At 47.1% G+C, this 23,366-nt stretch overlaps 1 protein-coding gene across 3 annotated transcripts in view; it reads left to right on the forward strand.

The window, feature by feature from the left end:
- The window catches only part of MED23 (mediator complex subunit 23), a 1,372,437-nt gene that overhangs the window by 936,496 nt on the left and 412,575 nt on the right, over window positions 1-23,366 (forward strand). For all 3 annotated transcript variants that reach the window (XM_069606687.1, XM_069606688.1, XM_069606689.1), the window contains one exon: window positions 14,779-14,959. In XM_069606687.1, the coding sequence (XP_069462788.1) occupies window positions 14,779-14,959 (181 nt within the window). The remainder of the gene's footprint in view (window positions 1-14,778; window positions 14,960-23,366) is intronic.

Genomic DNA, 23,366 nt, shown 5'->3' on the forward strand with positions numbered 1-23,366 from the left:
CCAGGTAAATCTGGGTGGTACAGACTGCTACCAAAGGGGTTTACTGCTCTACCTGTAGTCTTAAATCTTTTGCAGTGTTCCCCAAGGGAACTGCACAGGTTTCTGCCTAACACTGGTGTACAGCGGTGGGATTTGTATTGAGTATACATTTTATTGTGCTTTAGATACCTTAGTGCAACTAACCACAAAGCTTAGCACTGAAAAAGTAAAACCTCTAACATGTCAGTTATAGAAAGCTATAGTCAAGAGTCCCTTGCAGCCAAAACTGCTGATTGTTTAAGAGTGCTCTGTAAACATAAGGATCTCCTGACTAAGGGCAAGAAAATGGAGCTGATTGAAAGATTGTTAGCTAACCAAAGTCTGGGTGATGGTTCAGAGGAACCTACCACTCCAGCAACTGTAGATGACAGTGTTGAAATTAACATGGAGCAAAATGTTGATGATTCTGAGGAAGAGTCAGAAGAGGAGGGTGAGGCTGTTGTAACTGTCCCCCCTAGGCCTCTGCCTGCTCTACCTGCTGTGCCTACTGGACCTTTACCAGGTCCCACATTTAGTCCTCAGTACTTTGAACTGGAGAAAATGAAGCTAGAATTGGAGTATAAGAAACTTAATGCTCAAACTGACAAAGAACTAAGGCTAAGGGAAATGGAGCTCAAGTATGACTTAGAAATGAAGAAATTATCTGTTGAGAATGTTTCTCTCTCTGGCTCCTCTAGAAGTTCCAGTCCTAAAAGACCCCGGATGCCTAAAGAATTGGTTGGTATGTATGAGCCTAAGTTGGATGTGTTGGATTGGTTGTCTCTGTTTGAATATAATCATGGGCTCCAGAACATCACAGGAAATGACTTACTCACCTGGTTGTTCTCTAGGCTTCCCCCTGTTGCAACTGATGTGGTAATGGAGATGGGGGAGGAGGATAGGAAGGACTATGAATGTGTGAAACTAGCTTTGATAGCTAGGTTTGGGAAGACCCCTTCCCAGTATCTTAAGAGGTTTAGGAACCTCAAAAAGCATGATGGTACCCCTTGGGCTACCTGGGTGAGTGAATGTTTGAAAAACTTAGAGGGATGGATTAAGGGTTACAAGGTGAACACTTATGAAGGTATGAAGAATTTGTTTATGTTGGAGACTATTTATGATGCCTGCTCTCCTGAGCTCAGACAGCACTTGGCTGATTCACAGGAATTAGATCCTAGGAAACTAGCTAAGGCTGCTGACTTGTGGGTTGCCAACAGGGTCACTCACAAGGATTCTGGGGTAACTCAGAGGAAGGATGGGGAGAAACAGCCTAAAAAGGACTCCAAAGAGAATTCTAATACCTCCCATACCCAAGAGGGCCACAAACAACCAAATAACCAGGGTAAGCCCCAGGGTAAACCGAATCAGGCTAGTGTACCTTCTGGCCACAAGCCAGAAGGAGGTCAGAACAAGCCACCCTTCCAGAGAGCATTTGGACAATGCTATGTCTGTCAGGGTACTGACCATATCAAAGGAGATCCCAAGTGCAAGGGTAAACCTGCAGGGATCAGCACAGTCTCCTTAGCCTTCACTCCTGAGGATGAAGTACAGATGGCTAGTGCCCACTTTGAACTCTTTGCTGAAGAACCCTTGGGTCTTCAAGCAACTGTAAACTTAGAGCCTATGGGTCTGGTTAGTCCCCAGAATAGGGTTGTGTATAACTCCCTACCTGTTAACTCTAAGGTGTATTATGTGGACAGTGTTCTTGTCAATGGCCAGGATACTCCTGCCAGGAGAGACACTGGGGCCAGCAGAACAGTAGTGGATGAAAGCTTCTTTCAACCTGAGGATGTGGCCAAAGCACCCAAAGGTCCCACTAAAATGTCTGGAGGCCCTGTCCAAATGGTTCCTATTCTACCAGCCCTCATTCAGTGTAACAACATGACAGTGAGGATCCCTGTCAGTGTTCAGACTGAGGTACCTGGGAAGGTCCTGTTAGGGAATGACCTAAGAACTCTAGGAGTAGTGTCACATACCCCCAGGCCTCCCAGTATGGAGAAGCAGAACTTAACCAAATTGGCTAGAAAGGCTACCTTGAAGGACCCTTCTAAGCCTGTGGGACCCTCTACTGAGAACCCCACTACAAGCCCTGGTGTTAGTAAATTGACCTCTAACCCAGGCACCTTTCAGGATAGTATGCTAGGAACATGGGAGCCCCAACCAAGCTCCATCATTGTTCCCCTAGTCTCAGAGTCTCTGACTCCCCCTGCTTCTGAGGAAGAGGTGGATAGACCAACTAGGCCCCTATCTGGACCTGAGAGAACTGGTAATTCTCAGTGCTGGTGGAAAACCAGAAAAGAAAAGTCTAAGGCCAAAAACCTTCAGACTGTTGGACCTTCTACTGAAGACCCCAACTCAAATCCTAATATTAGGGGGGAAGCTCCTAAAATAGGTAAGGGTAGATCTAAGAGGAAGGGGAAGCAGGTACATTGCCTAACCCCAACCCCTCCAACCAAGAGGCCTAAGACCCAACCTGCTCCCACAAGAGAGGTGGTGAGGAACCTTGGAGGCCCCTCTAGATCTAAGGGAATCCTTTATAAGGACCCCTTGAAAAAGCCTAACATAGGTTCAGAAGTTGTACCAACTTCTGAGGGACTGGTCAACCAGATCCCCTATAACAAAAAGACTGATGTTCCTCAAAGGGTCTGTAGGTCCGTTAGCTTACAAAAGAAAACCTTTGAGTTCTCCATTGAACATAGGTCAAGGTGTCACCATCAAAATGCTGATGGACTCTCTAGGATGTATATCATCGACTAGAGGTATGAGGTTCATCCAGGAGTGGATTAAATCCTCCTGTCCCTTAGTCTGGGGGGGGCGAGTGTTAGGGAGAATTCTCTGTTTAGGCTGAATTTCCCTACCTAGTGAGTCCCCCAGCAGCTTTGCTGGATTTCTGGGGTTTCTTTTTTTTCTCCTGCCAAGAGTGAGACTCTTTTACCCTCACTCTTGGACATGTTGAAGTGTGTTTTCTTGGTTAAACCTTGTGTTGAATGGGCTATGGGGTCTTTTACCCCATAGGGCCTCATGTATTTTTGTGATGTGGGTTACACAGCACCCTCTGTGCCGTGACCCAGGGGTGTCCTAGGGACTCCCCAACATAGACTCCATACCCTGGGACTGACTACTGTCTCCCAGGGCATGTAAAGTCACCAAAGACTTTGCTAGTCTTGAATCCTGAACAGAACCAGTACAAACCATCATATTGTGGACGTACTGGCTGGGGCAATTCGATTGCCCCAGGGTCTGTTAGTCGAGGGGGCACGTCTCCGTCCCCCCTGATCGAGTTTTGGCTGGTGGCAGTGGAAACTACGTTTTATATTCGACCGCGAATATTTTCCTATGGGATTTCCCATTGTTTTAGGCTAACACATTTAATTATTTATTTACGGTAGCCTTAAACATACCGCCGGTTTATATATTTATTTTTATAACTCCGGTTGGGACTTTTTGCCAAAACCTGATTCTAAAATGGCGTTGGTGTTCGCCTCTGTAACTCTGACCCAAAGTGGAGCCCTTTGTTCCACTTTTGGCGGGCTTCTCCACAGAAGCCCTCCAAAGTGGTGCCACTCTGTCTGGGGTACTTAGGAGGGGTGGAGGGGGATTTAGGCACCCTGGACTGAGTTACCTTGGTAACTCAAGTCGCACTCCGTCCTGATTGGCCCAAGTGGTGAGCCGCCCGGCTCACCACTTAGCATGTTTGAGTGACAGCTAGGCTGGGTGAATGGGGGTTTGCTGCATAAAAGCAGGGCTTTGGGGACTGGGACTTCAGAAGTCGCCACAGGACCAAGAATCCGACGAGGGAAGGGCTGAGCCGACCTGCTTCGACGACACCACCCGGTGGAGCCCTGCTGAACCGTCTCACCACTTTTCCCGACGACCGAGGAGAACTCTTAACGGAGTGGCTCCTTCCCTTGACTGGTGGGGACAACCAGTTTTCGCCTTCTTTTCGCTTCACGAGGTATCTCGTGGCCGCCTTGCCAGTGCCAAGCACCCCGGCAACCGGAACCCCACCACTTTTACCCCAACCACGAAAGTCGGTACGACCCTTTAACCGGAGGACTCCGCGGCTGGTTTCTTCCCGGGCAGTGCAACGACCCTCTTCTTCTGCTCTTCAGCGAGAACTTCTTCTCCCCTGACCGACGTCGAGCCCTGCTGCCACTGCCTGGAACAACTGCCACCGCTGGAGGATCCTTTCCGCTTAAGGTACCGTGTTCCGCCTGGCTTCCCTTGCTACCGACTGTACGGGGTAGATTTAGCCCCCGGCTTTCGAACCTGGGAGTGCCTGGGACACCCTGGCTAAACTTTCTAAGCCACTCTACACTCTTGTCTAACTCTTTGCAAGACTTTGAATCCCTAATAACAGTGTGATCTTGGGCACATTTTCGCTCCGGCTACTCTAAGAGTGGGCCCTGCCTAGTGGCTTTTGCTCACCTGTGACTTTGTGCTTCTTTGAGCCTATTGCAAGTGTTCTGGACCTTAGAGTGGTGTGTTTAACCCATTTCTGCTTTTTCTCTCCCTTTCTTGGAAACTACTAGAGTGTCATCTAACGTTAAGCACTCACCTCTGTTTTAATTAAGTGGTGTTAACCTAGAGTTGTCTAGATAGGAGAAAGGATTGAATCTACTTTCGTTATAACTGTGTTTGAAGTGTTTACTATATTTTGCTAGAGTGTTTTTAACTTATGTGTATTTTAAATAAATAACTATATACTTTTGAAACCAAGCTCTGGTCAGTGTTTGCTTGTGCTATTGTGTGTTGGTACATATTGTGTATACTTTGCATACTGCCTAACTCTTCTTGAGAGAAGTCTGACTGCTCAGCCACAGCTACCAGGTAAATCTGGGTGGTACAGACTGCTACCAAAGGGGTTTACTGCTCTACCTGTAGTCTTAAATCTTTTGCAGTGTTCCCCAAGGGAACTGCACAGGTTTCTGCCTAACACCCACTTTCGGATCTGGGAGAAAAACAGCGAGGCCAATGACCACTTCCAAACGGGCTTTCAGAAACATGGTTCCACGACCATCAACCTTTTCACTTTGAACATCTTGAAAGCCAAAGTGAAAGAAGGAGCACCCAAAGTCTATCTGGCTTTCGTGGACCTCTCGAAAGCCTTTGACAAGATTGACAGATCTAGGCTATGGGCAAAGCTGCAAAGCTGGAAATGCCCGATGAAAATATTGGAGCCCATTATGGCACTTAACACGGATATAAAGATGAGAGTAAGACTCAATCAGCAGGGTGATCTGTCAGCAGAAATACCTGTGAAAAGAGGAGTGAAGCAGGGCTGCCCGTTCGCGCCAGCGCTTTTTATCGCCTTTTTAGGCGACTATCAGCACTCTGAAACAAAGATCCGAGCGTTCCCTCCAAAAATTGGGAAAGTCAAGATCCCTCGTCTACTGTACGCTGACGATATTACTATCATCGATCAAACCAAAGTGGGTCTCCAACGCAAACTATCTAACCTACAAAACTACATGGAGGACAACTTGTTAGAAATAAATAAATCCAAAACAAAAATCTTGGTATTGGAGAAACTGAAGGCAAAGGGAACTTCTAAGCCCAATATTTATCTGGACAATGAACATATCGAAGTGGTCACTAACTTTAAATATTTGGGGACACAACTGGACACTTCTAAAACAGACCTTAGTCTTCAAACTCAACTGTGGGCAAAAGTAAAATGCCTAACGGCTCAAATAAGGGCGATTGACCGTAAGTTCGGAAAGTTCTCCTTGTTACCAGCCATCCTGTTCTATAAAACGAAAGTAGTTCCATCCCTGACTTATGGAGCAGAAGCTTCGTTATATCTTCCTCCGCAAATCTGGACCAAATTGGAAGGATATGTGTGGAAAACGTTGCTGGGTCTCCCCAAGTCTACTGCAATAGCTGGCATCAGAAGGGAGCTAGGACTGGTTTCTTTAACATCCTTGGTAAACCAAAGCGCGATGCGCTTATATAGAAAAATCATCTCTGCGGACACATTACCGATTTTGAACATCATTCACGCAGAAACTTCCACCGGCAACTGTTTCGCACTAAAAAATTGGGTTAACAGGAGACTAGAAGATCTAGAAATGATCAAATGTTCCCCGACGGAGCTAAAGGAAAACCCAGATCGTATCAAAACAAACATGGAAGACATGGATTGGATTACCACAATAGAGCAGGCAACAAACAACAAACTATTGAGCCATCTACCACCCTCTTTTAACAAGCCGAAAAAAACCCTAAATTACTGTGCAAAATTTCCCGAAAAAAAACTGAGAAACGTGATTATGAGAGCCCGCTTTAACTTGCTACCAACCAGAGAGATATTGGCGCTCAGAAATCAGGGTTCTGTAACACTCTGTCGTCTCTGTAAAAACCCAAATACAACTGAAACACTAAAACATCTGATAATGGATTGCATCGCCATTAATGACATAAGAAATGTCTATCTACTCCCTTTGTCTGAGAGACTATGGTTTTTGCAGAAAGACGACATATGGAATAGACTAATTTCCGGGGAGAGCACCAAATGGTCTCAGGCACTGTCTAAACTGATCGATTTAGTCTTTACAAAAATCATGCAGACTAACGCCAATGAGTTTGTGGAAACTACCTCCTCATTGGCCTCAACAATGGCGGAATGACAAAAAGGAAGTCGTCTCTCTTCCTTTTTCTTCTCTCTTCTCTCCTTCTGCTGATCCCTGAAGAGTTTCGTCCTGGTCGGATCTGCTACTGTTTTCGTTGACAAAACTCAGTTTTAACTGTGTAAAGTTCAATAAAAAAAAAAAAAAAAAAAAAAAATTGCAGAAGTCAGTTGTAACACATAATGTTGCAAGCCAGGATACAAGATGAAGATGGAAACAGCATGATTCAGGGCCACCATGAGTACAAGATGCAAAAGAAGTTCAGCATGAAAGTTGAGAAAGGGTGACGCACCATGAATGCATGAAGTCCATAAAAGTCAAATCCAGCATTGTCCACAAGACGGTGATGGTGAAACCAGAATGTATCAGGAGATACTCCTGCAGAAGTAGGCTTGAGTGGGGTGAGGGGGGAGCAGGGTAGAAGAATCGAGCAAAACGGGCAACACCTGTGTGCAAGAATGGGGCGGGGGGCACAAGGGAACATCACGGGGGGACCAGAGGGAGTAACACATGTTGGTGCATGCCTACCTGCTGTCTGAGCAGGGGGTCGGGCCCTGGGTCCTCCTGGTCCGAACAGGTCCAAACAGGAATTCCACTTTTCTTCGTCTGCCCTTCGCTTAGGACGCCCGGGCGAGAGACACCCTTGATCTAATAGTTAGGAGCAGGAAGGTAGAGGCAGGGCTAAGAAGGTGGGTGGTGCTTGCTAAGTGGTGAAAAAGAGCATTAAACAGGAAGGCACCACGAGGGCAGGGCTTGCTAAGTGGTGAAAAAAGAGCAGTAAACAGGAAGGCACCAGGTGGGCGGGACTTAGGCCAGGTGACCTATATCCACTTGCACCTGCTCCCCATCTGCAAAGGAAAAGAGGCTGGATGGCTCCTTAATTAGGAAAAAGGAGCGGCAAACAGGAAGGCACCAGGTGGGCGGGGCTTGCTAAGTGGTGGAAAAGAGCGGCAAACAGGAAGGGACCCGGTGGGCGGGGCTTGTTAAGTGGTGAAAAAGAGCTGCAAACAGGAAGGCACCAGATGGGCGGGGCTTGCTAAGTAGTGAAAGAGAGCGGCAAACAGGAAGGCACCAGGTGGGTGGGGCTTAGGCCAGGTGACCTAGATCCACTTGCACCAGCTCCCCATCTGCCCCATCATGTGCCGATTCATCTCAAACACAGAAAATACCTGAGGTTCGTAGTTGGCGACTCACACTATCAGTTTCGAGTCCTGCCATTCGGATTGACCTCCGCCCCGAGGGTCTTCACCAAGTTAATGGTTGTGGTGGCAGCGCACCTCAGGAGAGGGGGGGCGGATTCATGTCTACCCCCACCTGGACGATTGGTTGACCAGAGCGCGCTCTGCTGAGCAAGCACTGGAACATCTGAAAGTCATCTGCCACTTCCTCCATAAACTGCGCTTCTCCCTCAATTTAAAGAAGTCTCTAATGACACCTTCCCAACAGCTTCGGTACATAGGAGCTGTATTAGACACATCCTTGGGAAAGAGCTCGCCTCCCAAGACGAGGGCTCAAGACATTCTTCAGATGGTTTCCAAATTCCAAAATGCCCAAAATCTCCAGGCTTACGACTTTTTAAGGTTTCTCAGCCTCATCGCAACCTGCATCTTTCTGGTGCCAGAGGCACGCTTGAGGATGAGATCCCTTCAATGGGCCCTAAAGACTCAGTGGTCCCAGTTCTCGGGTCAAATGACGGATCTTCTTCAGATTCCGAACAAGGTCAGACAAGACCTTCTATGGTGGACCTGTGCAGAGAACATCCTAAAGGGAGAACTTTTTTTGGCAACCATGGCCGGAGATCACAGTAGTGACGGACGCCTCACTCCTGGGGTGGGGAGCACATGCCAACGATTTGACAAGAAACGGTTGTTGGTCTCCATCGGAGTCCAAACTACATATCAACCTTTTGGAGCTGAGGGCAATCAGACTAGCGCTGAAGGCCTTCCTGCCATCTGTCAGGGGAAAAAATGTTCTGATAATGACGGACAACACAGTGGCCATGCACTATCTATACAAAAGAGGAGGTGTGGGGTCACTACCCCTGTGCAGAGAGGCAATGCAGCTCTGGTATTGGGCGATTCAGGAAGGAATCTCTTTAACGGCAATTCATCTAGCCGGGGAAGAGAATATGACGGCAGATGCTCTGAGCAGGCAGAGCACGGTGTCCCACGAATGGGAATTGGCTCAGGAAGTCATTCAAGAGATCTTCACCCTTTGGGGAACCCCTCAGGTAGACCTATTCGCAACCAGTACCAACCGAAAATGCGAAAGGTATTGCTCAAGGGTATTTCCCCCGAGAGGAGCCCTAGTGGATGCGTTTGTGGTTGATTGGAATTTCCCACTATTGTACTCGTTCCCTCAGATTCCCGTCATTCCTCAGGTCATCAGGAGGCTGAGACGATTCGGGAACCGCATGATCCTATTTGCTCCGGATTGGGCCAGGAGAACGTGGTATCCGGACCTTCTAGATATGTCCATCTGTCCTCCAGTACGTCTTCCTCAGAGAGAGAACCTTCTCTCTCAAATGGATGGTCAGGTTCTCCACCCAGAGGTCAGAACACTCAACCTTCATGCTTGGTATCTGAAAGGCTGAGATACAGGGATTGGAACCTTCCAGATGATATGGAGGTGTTGCTTTCGGCAAGAAGGCCAGCAACAAAGTCTCTGTACCGTTGCCGTTGGAAAAGGTTTTGCAACTGGTGCAGGGAAAAGAATGTCGATCCTTTTCTATGTTCTATTCTGGAAGTACTATCTTTCCTTCTGACCCTAGCACAAAGAGGTCTGAATATCGGAACAATAAAAGGTTACTTTGCAGCGCTTTCCATTTTCAAGCGCTCATCGGAAGAATGCTCCTACTTCAAAATTCCTTTGATAACACAATTCTTAAAAGGTCTCACTAATGTGTTTCCTCCTCACCCATTTCAAGTACCGATTTGGGATCTAAATTTAGTCTTAAAATTCTTAATGTTTGCCCCTTTTGAGCCTATGCACACGTGTCCATTTAAGATTATTAACATGGAAAACAGCCTTTTTAGTTGCTCTAACATCAGCAAGAAGAGTGAGTGAATTGCAGTCACTGTCTTCTGGGCCACCCTATACTGTGTTCCATAAGGACAGAGTTGTATTGAAGGTTAAACTATAATTTTTCCCGAAGGTAATATCTGATTTTCATTTAAGTCAGAAAATTGTTTTACCCTCATTCTTTCCTCCACCTCATCCTTCTAAGAAGGAAGAAAGATTACACAGACTGGACCCAAAAAGAGCTTTAAGCTTTTACATCTCTAGACTTTCTAGGCTTAGAGTGGACAACCAGTTGTTTATAGGCTACACAGGAAGAAAACTGGGTCAATCAGTAACAAAACAGACAATTTCACGCTGGATCGTGCTTTGCATTTCAGAATGCTACAGACTAGCACAAAAAGACCCACCAGAAGGGTTAAGGGCTCATTCCACCAGAGGCATCGCCTCTTCCACAGTCCTTCAGAGAGGTGTCCCGATAAGATCCATTTGCGATGCAGCAACTTGGTCTTCACTTCACACCTTCTCAAAATTCTATAGCCTGGATGCTTCCCAGTTTAGGGAGCTGACTTTTGGAAAAGCAGTGCTTTATTCCGCCATCTAAAGGCATTGGTGAAACAAATCTGACCCCTCCGCCAGAGGGACTATGCAAAATACTGCTTTGGGAGCTTAACTAAGATGAGGAATACGTTGGAGGACACAATCCACTCGAAGAACAAGTTACTTACCAACTGGTAACGTTCTTTCGATTGGATGTTCCTCCAACGTATTCCTCATCGCCCTCCCAACCGACCCCTCTGTAGATTTTTTCCGGGTTATTGCCATCTGAAATCTCGCAAGGCTGATACCTGTCTGCCGGCACAATCTACACAGTACAAGATCACAGATACAAAAGAGGGGAAAAACAGAACTGAGGGCAGCGGGCACTGCGCATGCTACTTATACACCCAATGACGTCGCCTTCGAGGGACCATCGACTCGACGACATCGACGCACGGCGCCCTCTGCCGAAAAAAATTCCGAAGAGCAGCAAAGCTGGATGGAATACATCTAAGATGATGTCATGATGCCTACCCCCAGGCATCCGGACCAAGCCCATCAGCCCCGGGTGCAGGCATCTAGACATTTAGTAAACCTCAGCAGCCCCAGCTAGGGGCTATCTGGGTTCAGTTCTGGAGCCTTAGGCGCCAGGCTCATAGTAGGAATCAGTCCTGGCGCCTAAGGCGCCAGACTCCTAGTCATTACTTACCTCAGGCAGACCATGCTGCAAATGACTGCAATCCAACATGAAGCCTGAAAGGGACTATTTTTCTACAGGGACTATTTTTTACTCGGGTGTGGTTCTAGGGACTTCTTACCTGGGACTACTTTTGAGGCTATTTAAACCACGCCCGACCAGCAACACACGCTTCGCGTTATTCTGCATCCAGCAGCGTAACACTCACCGTGCCTGCAGCCTGCATCCAGTCTTCTGCCACGCCCGCCTCGATTCCGGAGCTCCTAAAACAAAGAGGAAAGAAAGGGACAAGGTTAGAAAACGAACTTATTTCTATTCCACACCTGATTCTGGATCCATCTTGTCTCCGGACCTGTAAAGAACATCATTTCTGCACGCGCCGCACCTCCAGCTGCAGCGCCGCGCCATACTCACCAGTCTTCACAGCATCCTTCGGGTCGGCGCTGCCTCCATCATTTCTTCGCCGAACTTCGGCACCTAGGAGACAAAAGAAAACCACAAGGTGAGCCGAGGGAACCAACAAATATAATTTTTACCACCATAGACTTACCTGATTTACCACCGGAGGCATCCTTTTGTGACTCTCCATATTTTCACGTGCCGCATCTGTAAAGAGAGACAAAACAACACGTTTTCCTTGTGCAAAATTTACCGGACAGCGCCGGGTAATACAGACTCTTACCTGAGTGCCACCAGCTGCCACAAGAGCATCTTTTCACGAGCCAGCTGCAAGACAAGAAAGGAAGGGGGGGGAACAAGAGTGAACATCGGACATATTGAACTCTATGAACTTAATACTTACTGGTAATCACCAGGAACCTCAGAGTCAATACTCTCCGGAACTCTCCCGAGCCTTCAAACCAGTGAAGTAACTGGAATCGACGCGCCCCTGCAAATCCACACAGGATGGAGAGCTCCTCTTTCAAGAATATAAGGTGAGATTGCTGTGAGGACATTTCAGAGGTGATTAGTTGGGGAGGACTGTTGGGGTGCCATCACTTGAATCCACAAGTGGCTAAATCCATCTCTACCCTTGCAGGAGAATATTTCTATGGGTTAAGCAGACAAGATTAGGAGGGCAGATCCAGTCAGTCATCGCTGCACTACGCATCACATGGGTGGAGACCGCAGCTGTCCGGGTCCGACCGACGCTCCTGTGGGAAACAGGTGAGCGTAACAGATGAGGAATACGTTGGAGGAACATCCAATCGAAAGAACGTTACCAGTTGGTAAGGAACTTGTTCTTCTAAATCTACCTGCCTCTACTCTCCTCCCTCTGCAACTTATCCAGAACAGGACTGCAAGACGTATCCTTGGCTTCAAGCCCTGGGATCGTATCTCTCCAGCCCTGAAATCTCTCCATTGGCTCCCAGTGGATGCAAGGATTAAATTGAAAACCCTCTGCATTGTCCACAAGGCTTTCTGGGGCCTGGGTCCAAAATACCTACAGCTATCTCTCTGCAAATACCTCCCCTCTCGAGCTCTTCGCTCCTCTACCTCTAACTCCCTCCGGGTCAATCTTTTTTCATAGAAACGAGCTGGGGGTAGATCACTATCTTGAGCTGGGTCCTCCCTCTGAAACAGCCTCCCTAACGCTCTAAAACTTGAGGAGGTCCATCTCCCGTTCGGAAGCACCTCATGACCTTTCTCTTTGCTTCTGCCTTCTCTCCCCCTCTCCCCTGCTGACCGGCTCTCTCTTGGCACTGTGCACCTGTCCATCTTCTTTCCCCTGGTCCCAGGTACCTGCTCATCCTGCTGCCCTCCTGCACTGCCTCATGGCCACCCCTTGCACTGGTGGACTGTATCTGTACCCATACAGCCCCCCCCATTTTTCTCTTTGTCTGCACTTGTCCGATTTACCCAGTCTGCTGCCATAAGCACAGCACTTGCCACTTGCTGGCTGCACTTCCACTGTTTATTGCCTCCATTTTCTTTTTATTTTAATTTATTATTTATCTTCTCTGCACTTCCACTCTACCCCTTACATGCACTTTTTCCCTTTTGCCATTCCCATTGTTTTGTGTTCTCCCCTGTTCTCCTCCCTTGCCTAGTCGCGCTCTGAAAAACTTGTGTATGAGCATGATACAAATAAAATATCATATCATAACACACCGCAGGATACTCCCTTGAGGGTATGCTAATCCTTTTCAAGCAGTGAGGCGCTGAAGATGAAGGATTTGAGATGGGTAAACTGCCTAAAAGGGGGCATTCCGGAGAAAGTTATTGAGGTTGAGATCCTCTGTACCGATCGAGGCGATACACCTAGAGTTGGGGTGGATTTCTTTGGGAGGACAAGTTGAAAGAAAAAGGGTAGAACTGAATTTCAAAGCCAAAATGTCACCAATATGCCCTTTTTTGAATATTTTGGGTGCGAACTGTGGAAGAAGTGGACACTCAATGACAATACGTTTGATGATCTTGTGATAACGACTTTCCAAGCGATAAACTGGTACCCACATTGGACTATTAGGGGTGGGTACCAACGCTTAAACGTTTAATTTAAAGCTAAATACGACCTGTGCAATTGGAACAAGATTTATGAACATATTGCTACTTTAAAGATCCTGAGCCATGCATCTGACTGGGTCCCTGGCTATAAAAGACCTCAACAGTATATTTTATTGTGTCCCAATCCAGAAGTGCATTGGCTTATGTTGCGCCTTTGTATTAACCAACTTCCATTGCTATCTGTATTGGGATCACAAATGAAAATACCGTTGGAAGACAGATACTGCTATATTTGTGAGAACAAACGCAGCTTGGAACCGTTGAAGCACTTATTCACAGAGTGTCCTAACTTGAGCACCCTATACACGTGGACCTATGAGAGCTTTGTGCACAGCTACGATAACATTAAATCTGACGATTTTTGGTCTTCTTGTATAGGGTTTGGCGTAACATAGTGAAGATGCTACCTATTGGTACTGCCTCATTGTAGTTCTCATGAGTACCACGGGTAAGTGATTATAACCTATTGAGGCAGTGTTTGGACTAAATAACTGACCAAAATTATTGACCTTTTGAGTAGAAGCACCCAGTACTGTCCTGAGGTCATAAAAACAATTTTAACATATGAATTTTAGTATATGAATTTTGCATGTTTGACATGAACTTTGAAGGTTTTATAGGAATTTGTTCCTTGTTATGAAATCATTATTTAGTTGATGTTTTTAGACAGGTTCCTATTTATGGATTATTATGGAATGATCGATTTTTAGACGGTTCCTATGAATGGATTGATTTTTCTTATTTGTTGGTCGGATTTGAGATTGAAACTTCTAATATGTGGTTAAATTACACCTATTGATTCATTGATTGAATGATTGTATGTGTATTATGTAAATTAAGTGTATTTGTTTCTAAAAAATCAATTGACTAATTATAATAAATAATTTAATTAATCTGGACCCCAAGTAGTATTAGTCAATACGCTGTCTTTGTTTTCCAACAGGTAGCCAATCCCTCTCTCATGTCTGGGGCCTCCCTGTTAATGGCCTACTATGGCTGTGCAGTATTAAGTATAGTTTTTGAGAAAGATGCTTAGAACGACCACCTTTTTCAGGACACAGTTTTGATTACGATAACAAATAGAGACAAGCCTTAAACCACCTCCATTTCGTTTTAAGTCATTCACACAATCTATAGTTTCAAGAATGACATGTTTTGTCAGATTGCCATCTCCTAGCTACTGGAGGTATTTTAAAAGTATTTTACACTCGAAATTGGCAAGCTTAAAAGCATCTGTAAATTCTTAATGCATTATTTAAGTAAGCAAAACTTCCAAGTACTTGATTCCTCTATTAATCTTCTTTCACCTTAACTATTTCACTGTTGAAACAATGTCTAAACTGCTACTCTCCCCTTTCTCCTTCAAAGGGTGCTGGAGAGAATTGGAGCCAGGGCTCTTGTTGCTCATGTAAGGACCTTTGCTGATTTCTTGGTGTATGAGTTTTCTACATCTGCAGGAGGCCAACAGCTCAATAAATGTATTGAGATTCTCAATGACATGGTGTGGAAGTATAACATTGTCACCCTGGATAGGCTGATACTGTGTCTTGTAAGTATTCCAAATGGGAATGGCATGTGTTCAATAACTTTCCAAGGAACGTACTGCTTTCTTGAATCATATCTGAAATTAAGGGTTCAGGGTTGCAGAGAGGACATCTGGAATAATTAAGATGTGTATACATAATGAAAAATTATGTTTTAAGTGTTATTTTATTTGTTTTAGAACTAGCCAACGGTATTGAAATTCCCTTTTGACACTTCAGTAAATAAGCAAGTTTCGTATTTTTATTGTTTTTATAGTAGTCCCTCCCACAGATTTCTTATCTTTTGAAATGTCACCCAAGTGCAACCTAGTCTGGACATTACTTTCACATCCTCTACGAGTTGCCACGTGGCTCTTCACCAACATTATAGAACCACATGAGCCCCTTCACCTCAGTTCCACCTCCTTTTCCCCAGTAAACGCTGGTGAATGATACAACCACCACATAAAGAATACAAACCTTTAAGGGTGAGCTTGTACAAGGGTGGCCAGGAAAGTTGATGAGCCTATGAGACTAATACCTTTAATTTATTTAATGTATTTATTATGCATTTGTAGAGCGCCTTAAACCCGAGGGTAAACAGGCTCTGTAAAGAAGTACATAAAACACCAGAAAAGAACAAGGACAACAAGCCCATAAAAGAGGGAAGTCAAAATAGACCAACCAAAGAATACATAAGGAATTCAATTAGGAAGGGAATAAACAACTTGTTGATCAATGGATACCTTCCTCCCAAATATTCGATTTGGCCACAATCGGAGAAAGGAGAGAAGAGTGCAAAGACGTCTGCTTATTCTGTTACGTTTTGGAATACAGAAGAACCCACTTGAGCATGCTTTTCTGCCCATGTTGAGATAGTAATACTTTGTGATCGTTGCCTGGCAGAGGTCTAGCAATGAAGATTACCCAAACATACAGTACAGGGAGTTTTCTATTAAAGACACAGAGGCTTCACTTCTTTATTAGCCCTTCAAAACCATCAATTTATTATTATTTTCTGTTCAAACATTGGTAACCAACTGTAGAAAAAACAAGACACGGACAATTTAGGAATTACTATCCCCCATAGTTCCTCTATTTTCTGAAGTCCTGAGTGCCCTCTCTCTCCTCCAATGAGGGTGCACCCCTCTTCTATATGTCGATCCCCTGCTTGGGTCCCTTCCTCTTCTTTTGGATGTCGTAAACTGACAGCCCTGAACAAATAGTCCAACAAAACCAAACCGTTCACCACCCCAGTGCGCTGAACCAAACTTTGCTCCTGGCGTAACCGCTACTCCAGACCCTGCTGCGGAACCCACTTTACCCCTCAGAGCTGTTCACCTCGTACTGGCTGAGCCATTCTTCTACTGCAACAACAGAGAATGGACAATTAGGGAGGGCAAATATGCTCATTCTTTGCATACAAGTGACATACACTACGTTACTTGGTCCGTATTCACTGGGAGGGATAATTGCTCACCTCAGATTCTTTAATAGAATTAAGACTCCTTCTATTGTAAGCCTGGGTATTCTTCAGTCTATGTCAATACCAGAGTCGTGCATTATGATTGTTCAAAGCTCTATACTACCGCTGCAGCGATTGCTGATATCGACTTCAAATAGAAAGTTGGAGTCACTTGACCAATCCGCTACCTTCATGATATCTTGCAAGCATACCCCCTCTGCAAAGGCTTTGGAAGCTATGGCTCCCCACACGGAATGTGCTCCAAAAACAGACACATCGATCCCCACCAGGGCCATAACTTCTCGCACCTACCTCGCTATGATGGTGGATGCTACTGCTTGATAAGGCTTCCTTCGCGCAATTACAAGCTGTGACACGCTGTGTGGCCTGACTTCTGCTGTAGCGGTTTCGTAACTCTTAATCCATTGTGCTATGCATAGTTTGCTATTCTGTGGAAAATACGGTTAAGAGATTATCGCAGAGTTGGTCTTGTTACGTCACGCTATGCTGAACACTATTCCCTCTGGATAAAATAGCTTTCTGTCAATTTCTAGGCTCTGACGTCTGACACGCACCTGCAAGAAACTAAGCACAGCAGGGTTGCTAGCTTGCCAGATAGCTGACGAACCAACAGCAGGTCGTTACACGCCCACTGCTCGAATAGCGTAATGACCACATTGATGCTTACTAACCTTCACCCCCCTGAGCAGCCTAACAACTGCTGAATGCTAGCCTATTGGTAGCTCGTGGCCCACCGAAATGGCTGATCTGTACACTCCAATGGTTCTAAATGCTCTTCCCTGACTAGGCAAACAGACAAAAAGGTGTATCACTTGCACTACAGGGGCAGATATGGGAGGAATAATACTCTTCCTTTGCAGGCCTGCCATGTGGCACGGATATATGTCATTACTGCAACCGCCAGAAGTCTGACGGCCCAAAATGGCGACCTTATTTTAATTTCTTTTCAACCCCCTTTACACCACATACATATGTGAGGGGAGACCCCACTCAGCTCCCCCGTATTCTGATGCTTGTTAATCTGTTTAGAATCACGTGCTGTGCAGGAGACATTTGGGTATATTTCGATGCAGCACTATAGCTTCTGACGGTGGATGGTGCCCAAGATACTTTGAGCTCTGTAGCTTTCATCGAAAGACCTGGCATATTCTATCTGTGCCTGAAACTCTGCACGCGATCAGTGCTAGACTCTGCTCTTGCACTAGGCGGGTGTACTACTCCTGATTGGTCCATCAGCGGTCCGTCCGATAGGCAATCTTCACCTGGAAATCTGAGGAAAGTTCCATCAGAACTGGAAAATATGCCTGCGGCTTACATTCTGGTGTCACTATCACCACTTCCGCTTTGTCTCTTTGAACCTTTGCTAGTGCATTTTTAGAGAGGCAAATGTACATGTCATCTATAGAGCCCGCGCCCTCACCTCCGTCATATTGGAAGAACAGCAAGAAGACACTGTTTCTCCAGCATGGGGTCTGGCATGGATTCACATGCTCATGAATATTCCCCGTCGTCAGGCTGGGAATCCTCAGTAAAGAAAAAAATCAGTTTCAGTTTCACTTCTGAACTGTCTTTCTCCTAACAACCAATCACTGGCCTCTGGGTCATACTGCCCACAGCCAATGACTGCCCTCTACCTAAGCCCCTCCTCTGGCAGCCATCTTCAGATTTTTACCGCACGTTCAAGTGATGGGAGTCCTCGTGCTTGGTTCTCAGGCTTTTACTGCATTATGCGCTTTTTCTAAGAGTTTTTCAGTCAAGCTCCATCGATCTACCTTCCGATTAACGCATTTTTCGGATTCTTCAGCGCCCCTCAAGGGCGAATTTCGTCAAGTTTATTTCTTGGAGGATTCCAGAAGCTTCTTCAAATGGCTGATGAGAAGGAGGACTCGGCACCCCTGTTTAAGATTTGCCCAGGCTGCGGCCTGCGGAACATCTTTTCAGACGATGGACATTCCCAGTGCTGAGCGAGCAGTGCAGGCGTCTCAACAAGTGGCTGCAGGCGTCTCAACAAGTGGCTGCAGGCCAAGGCCCCTGCTCTAGGTGAGTCCCGGCAGCATGCCTCCCCTGCCCAGGAGAAAGTTGAGTGGTCTTCTAAGACATTTGAGGGCGCTCCTCCCTCAGGGGCCCAACATAAGGCTAAACACCGCAAGTCCGCTGTCACCTGGAGTGCTGTTGTGACGTCTCCTCGGCAGCCAGGGCGAGTATAGCGTCCCCAACAGCTTCGACCATGAGCCAATGCTCAGGATCTTCGAAGAAGAGGAAGTCGGACTATCCGGGCAAGCTCTTGGAGAAGACCCAGACAGGCCCTGCGGAGAAGGCCAAGGAGGAGCGGGGCTCAAACCCTCCTCCTAAGGTGAAGGCCGCGGGCTTGACCAAGGGCGTGAAGGCCCAGGTACATCTGACAAAGGCCCAACCTTCCATCGAAGGAATGGTGGCATCCCTTGCTAAAACCACCGTGGCGGATCTGCAGGGCACGGCCCCAAAGGCAAGAGTATCCCTGCCTGTCAGGAGAGAGTCCTCTTTTCAGCCCATCGAAAAGACACCAGAGAAGATGATGCCTATTATTTCACCAAAACCATCTCCCTTGATAGCAGAAAAGGGGTGGGAGCACGGTAGCCCTCCAGGGCACAGATATTTCCTCCGAGGAGGAGCTTACCAACCTCCAGACCTTCCAGGAGGAACGCTGCGTCGAGAGCAGGCCCTACAGGAAGGATCCCAATGAGGGCAACAACGAAGGTGGCGACGAGGAGACCGACGAGGAGCAACAGGGTGTTGAGAGCTTGGAGGACCAGCCTAAGCCACAAACGCCCTTGCCTCCACCGCCACAACCACCTCAGCAACCACCTGGAGATATCTTGGTGGACATTCTCGCTGCTTTGCCTACCCTATGCTCGGAGATCTGGACGAGAATGCCTCGTGTGCCGATGGCCCCTACCGCGGCACCGGTACCATCAGGGGAACCACCATCCAAGAAGAGGAGAGTTCACACTCTGCCCCCTTGCCACCCTTTGCCTCCCTCTCCCCCCCGAGGGACAAGACGGATCCTGACGCAATGAAGGGCACTGGCACGGATGACGATGGCGTGTTGGCAAATCTCCTGTCTCCGCCTCCCAGATCTTCACTGCCCAATGAGATAGGCTCATTCCATGCCATGATCTCCAGGGCCTGGTAGCTGTTCCAGCTTGTCCCTGAGGAGAAAAAGAAAGAGGGTTTCCTATACCGGTGCCGCAAGGCGAAGAGGAAGACTGTACTTTCGATCCCGCTCTTGTATGACATTTGGGACGAGGGATTGTCCCTCATGAAGAACCCTTCCTCTGCCCCGGCGAAGAGGGACCATTATGAGAAGAAATACAGGGTGCCGGACTCTGCGCCCAAGTGCTTGCGGTCCCAACCGTCTCTGAACCCTATGGTTTTGGCGGCAGCCAAGAAGAAATCTTCGGGCTCCTCCTCTTCGGCAGCCTCCTCCCCCCCCACCCCTCAGACAGTGAGGGGAAGAAGTTGGATGCCATGGGGCGAAGTTATCACATCGGCAGCGACTACCATCAAGGCCTCCAAAGCCCTTGCCATTGTGGCACATTACATTAAAACAAAGAATAGGCGTCCCCGACCACATGAACCCAGGGGAGAACCAAAATAATATGTACCAAGAGGGAAGAGGGGTTCACATGTATGACACCGGAGAACAAATCACCGGGATAAACTACAACAAGCACAGGAGTCAAGTCGGGGGATAGATCAGGTCGAGGAAAGTAGAATTTCATCAATCTTTAATAGACACACATTCAATTATATCATACATAGTGCTGAAATTACAATAAAAGCAGCATAAAAACATACCATCAATACTCCACATTTCCTATTGAAGTGCATATTAGCTTGATAGTATTCCTAACATATTGGAATAAGTACCACCATGTCAGATTGGAGACAAGTAGTGCTTCTGTTCTATTAAGCTACGACGCGACTATACTTGTCTGTTTCCCATAACAATTTATTGGATTGGATAGGGGACAACTTTATTACCTCGCAGGAGATACTGAGTGTTCAGTCTTGCCTGGATGAGTGCCCTTGTTTTTCTGTTTTTTCTTTTTCTTTTTGGTTTTTTCTTTTTGAATATTTTTTCCTTTTTGTTTTTTCTAGTTAATTCTAACTACCATTATAATTTTCCCAGTGTACTTATTCCAATATGTTAGGAATACTATCAAGCTAATATGCACTTTAATAGGAAATGTGGAGTATTGATGGTATGTTTTTATGCTGCTTTTATTGTAATTTCAGCACTATGTATGATATAATTGAATGTGTGTCTATTAAAGATTGATGAAATTCTACTTTCCTCGACCTGATCTATCCCCCGACTTGACTCCTGTGCTTGTTGTAGTTTATCCCGGTGATTTGTTCTCCGGTGTCATACATGTGAACCCCTCTTCCCTCTTGGTACATATTATTGTGGCACATTACGTCAGGAAGCTCTGGTTAAAGATCGCTCCCCTCCTGGAGTTTCTTCCCAACGACAAGAGGGCGGAAGCTTTGGAGATCCTACAGGAAGGCGCGAGGTGGCATCGGACAACGCCATTGCAGTGGACACAGACATCGCAGACACAGGGTACCGCCAAATGGACAACAGCGGTTGCCTTCAACGGCGGGGCTGGCTGAGGGCCACACATTGTCTCCTGGATGTTCAGTCGAAGGTGTTGGACATGCCCTTGGCAGGGACAATTTGTTCAGGAAGACCATGGACAAGTCTCTTCAGGCCATCAAGGCGGACACTGAGACGGCTCGTGCCTTGGGCATGCTTCAACAATGATGGCCGTCCTTTCGGACTTCCGGCGGAAACCCCCAAGGTTCTTCCAAAGGATTCGGTGTAGGTGCTTTGTCCTACCGCCAATCCTCCCGCTCGTCAGCCCAGGAGACATACAGGGGCCGTGCCAATTCGGAAGGAGGATGTTGTCGTCGCCATGGTCCCCAAGGTGGCGCTTCGATATCAAAACAGGATTGAACCGGCCGTGGCGTCGGGTCCCCACCCGTGCACCGTGGTGGGAGGCCAGCTGGCGAACTTCATCAGCGTGTGGAATTTCAACCAAAGTGTCCCCGAATACCACCAGTGGCCTGGCAGGAAAACCACGCCCCTCAGCTCCTGCTGGAGGTGCGGGCCATGCTAAGAAAGGGCGCTATAGAGCTTGTTCCAAAGAGGCTGCGGGGCTCTGGAGTGTACTGTCGTTACTTCCTTGTCAAAAAGAAGACCGGCGGATGGAGGCCCATCCTAGACCTCCGTCATCTGAACAAGTACATCAGGTCCCAAAAGTTCTAGGACAGCTAGAAGAGGGAGATTTCCTGTCGTCGCTGGACTTGGAGGATGCCTACTTTCACATCCCCATCCACAAGGGACACTGCAAGTTTCTTAGCTTTGTGGTTCAAGGGCAACATTATCAGTTCAAGGCCCTTCCCTTCGGATCGAAGTCGGCGCTAAGGGTTTTCACCAAGTGCATGGCGCAGGTGGCGGCACAGCTGCGTCTACGAGGGATCCATGTATACCCTTATCTGGACGACTGGCTCATCTGAGCAAGCTCAAGGGACATCGCTGTCGACCACATGGCTAAGACCGTCTGGCTCGTGGTGGATCTGGGGTTCTCGGTGAACTATGCAAAGTCCTGCTTGACTCCATCGCAGGACGCACTGTTTCTGGGATCCCGACTCAGCACAGTGTCGTGCCTGGCGTCTCCGTCGGAAGAGAGAATGGCCATCTTGGGCAAGGTACAACGGCTGTTGGCCTGAAGATCACATGGGTGAGGTCCATCAAGTCGCTGCTCGCAATGATGTCATGCATATACCTCATTCGATTGTGCAGGCTGCGGGTGTGTCCACTACAAGAATTCCTCGACGCCCGTTGGATACAAGTGTCAGGAAGCTTCAAGGACAAGATAACACTCAATGAAAGTTTCCGCCGAGCGATACAGTAGTGGGGAGTTTGGACACATCTGTCCGGAGATGTGGATTTCCAGACCCTGCCTTACCAGGAGACGTTTACGACGGTCGCCTCCCTGGAAGGATGGGAAGCTCACACCAGAAGTCTTCACGGAAGAGGCCTGTGGCTGCCAGGGGAGAAGGCGTTGCTCATCAACGTGTTAGAGCTGCAGGCAGTGTTTTGGGCACTCAAATCTTTCCTTCCGTCCCTCAAGGGCAAGGTGGCGCGGGTCTTCACAAACAACACTGTTAAGAAGGATTTCTGAACTCTGTCCAGGAGGGGCAGAGGTTCAGAAGGCCAGCCTAGTTTCTTGGAACAGGGTAACCTCTGGACAAGCCAGACCAATCAGGCTAGCTATGGCAGGCGGTCAAGACTAAGTCTCAGGAGGGGTGAGGGTGATTGAAGGACCTCAATGACCACACAGAGCAAGGACACTTACAAATTACTCCAGACAAGTGTTATATCAAAAACATAGACACATTTATTGCAAGGCCTTTGTAACATAGACCATAGCAAAGTATCACAGTAACACTAAGTAAACCAATACTTTTCCAGCATGGGGTCTGGCATGGATTCACATGCTCATGAATATTCCCCGTCGTGAGGCTGGGAATCCTCGGTAAAGAAAAAATCAGTATCAGTTTCGTTTCTGATCTGTCTTTCGTAGTAGTAACCAATCACTGATCTCTGCGTCATACTGACCACAGCCAATGACTGCCCTATACCTAAGCCCCGCCTCTGGCAGCCATCTTCAGATTTTACCGCACGTTCAAGTATTGGGATCCTTGTGCTATTGCTCCCGAGCGTTAGTGCTATTTTTCACGTTTTTTCTCAAAAGATTTCGCTTTTTTCAGTCAAAAGAGCCTCAAGCTCCACCGTTTCTTCATCTGATCAACGGGGACCCGTGTCGGATTTGTCTACGCCCCTCAAGGGTGAAGATTTCATCAAGCCACGCTTTTGGAGGACTCCAGAAGTTTCTCAG

Source organism: Ambystoma mexicanum, chromosome 4p (assembly GCF_040938575.1).
Source record: "Ambystoma mexicanum isolate Mex_15411 chromosome 4p, UKY_AmexF1_1, whole genome shotgun sequence".
In the NCBI taxonomy this organism is placed as follows: domain Eukaryota; kingdom Metazoa; phylum Chordata; class Amphibia; order Caudata; family Ambystomatidae; genus Ambystoma; species Ambystoma mexicanum.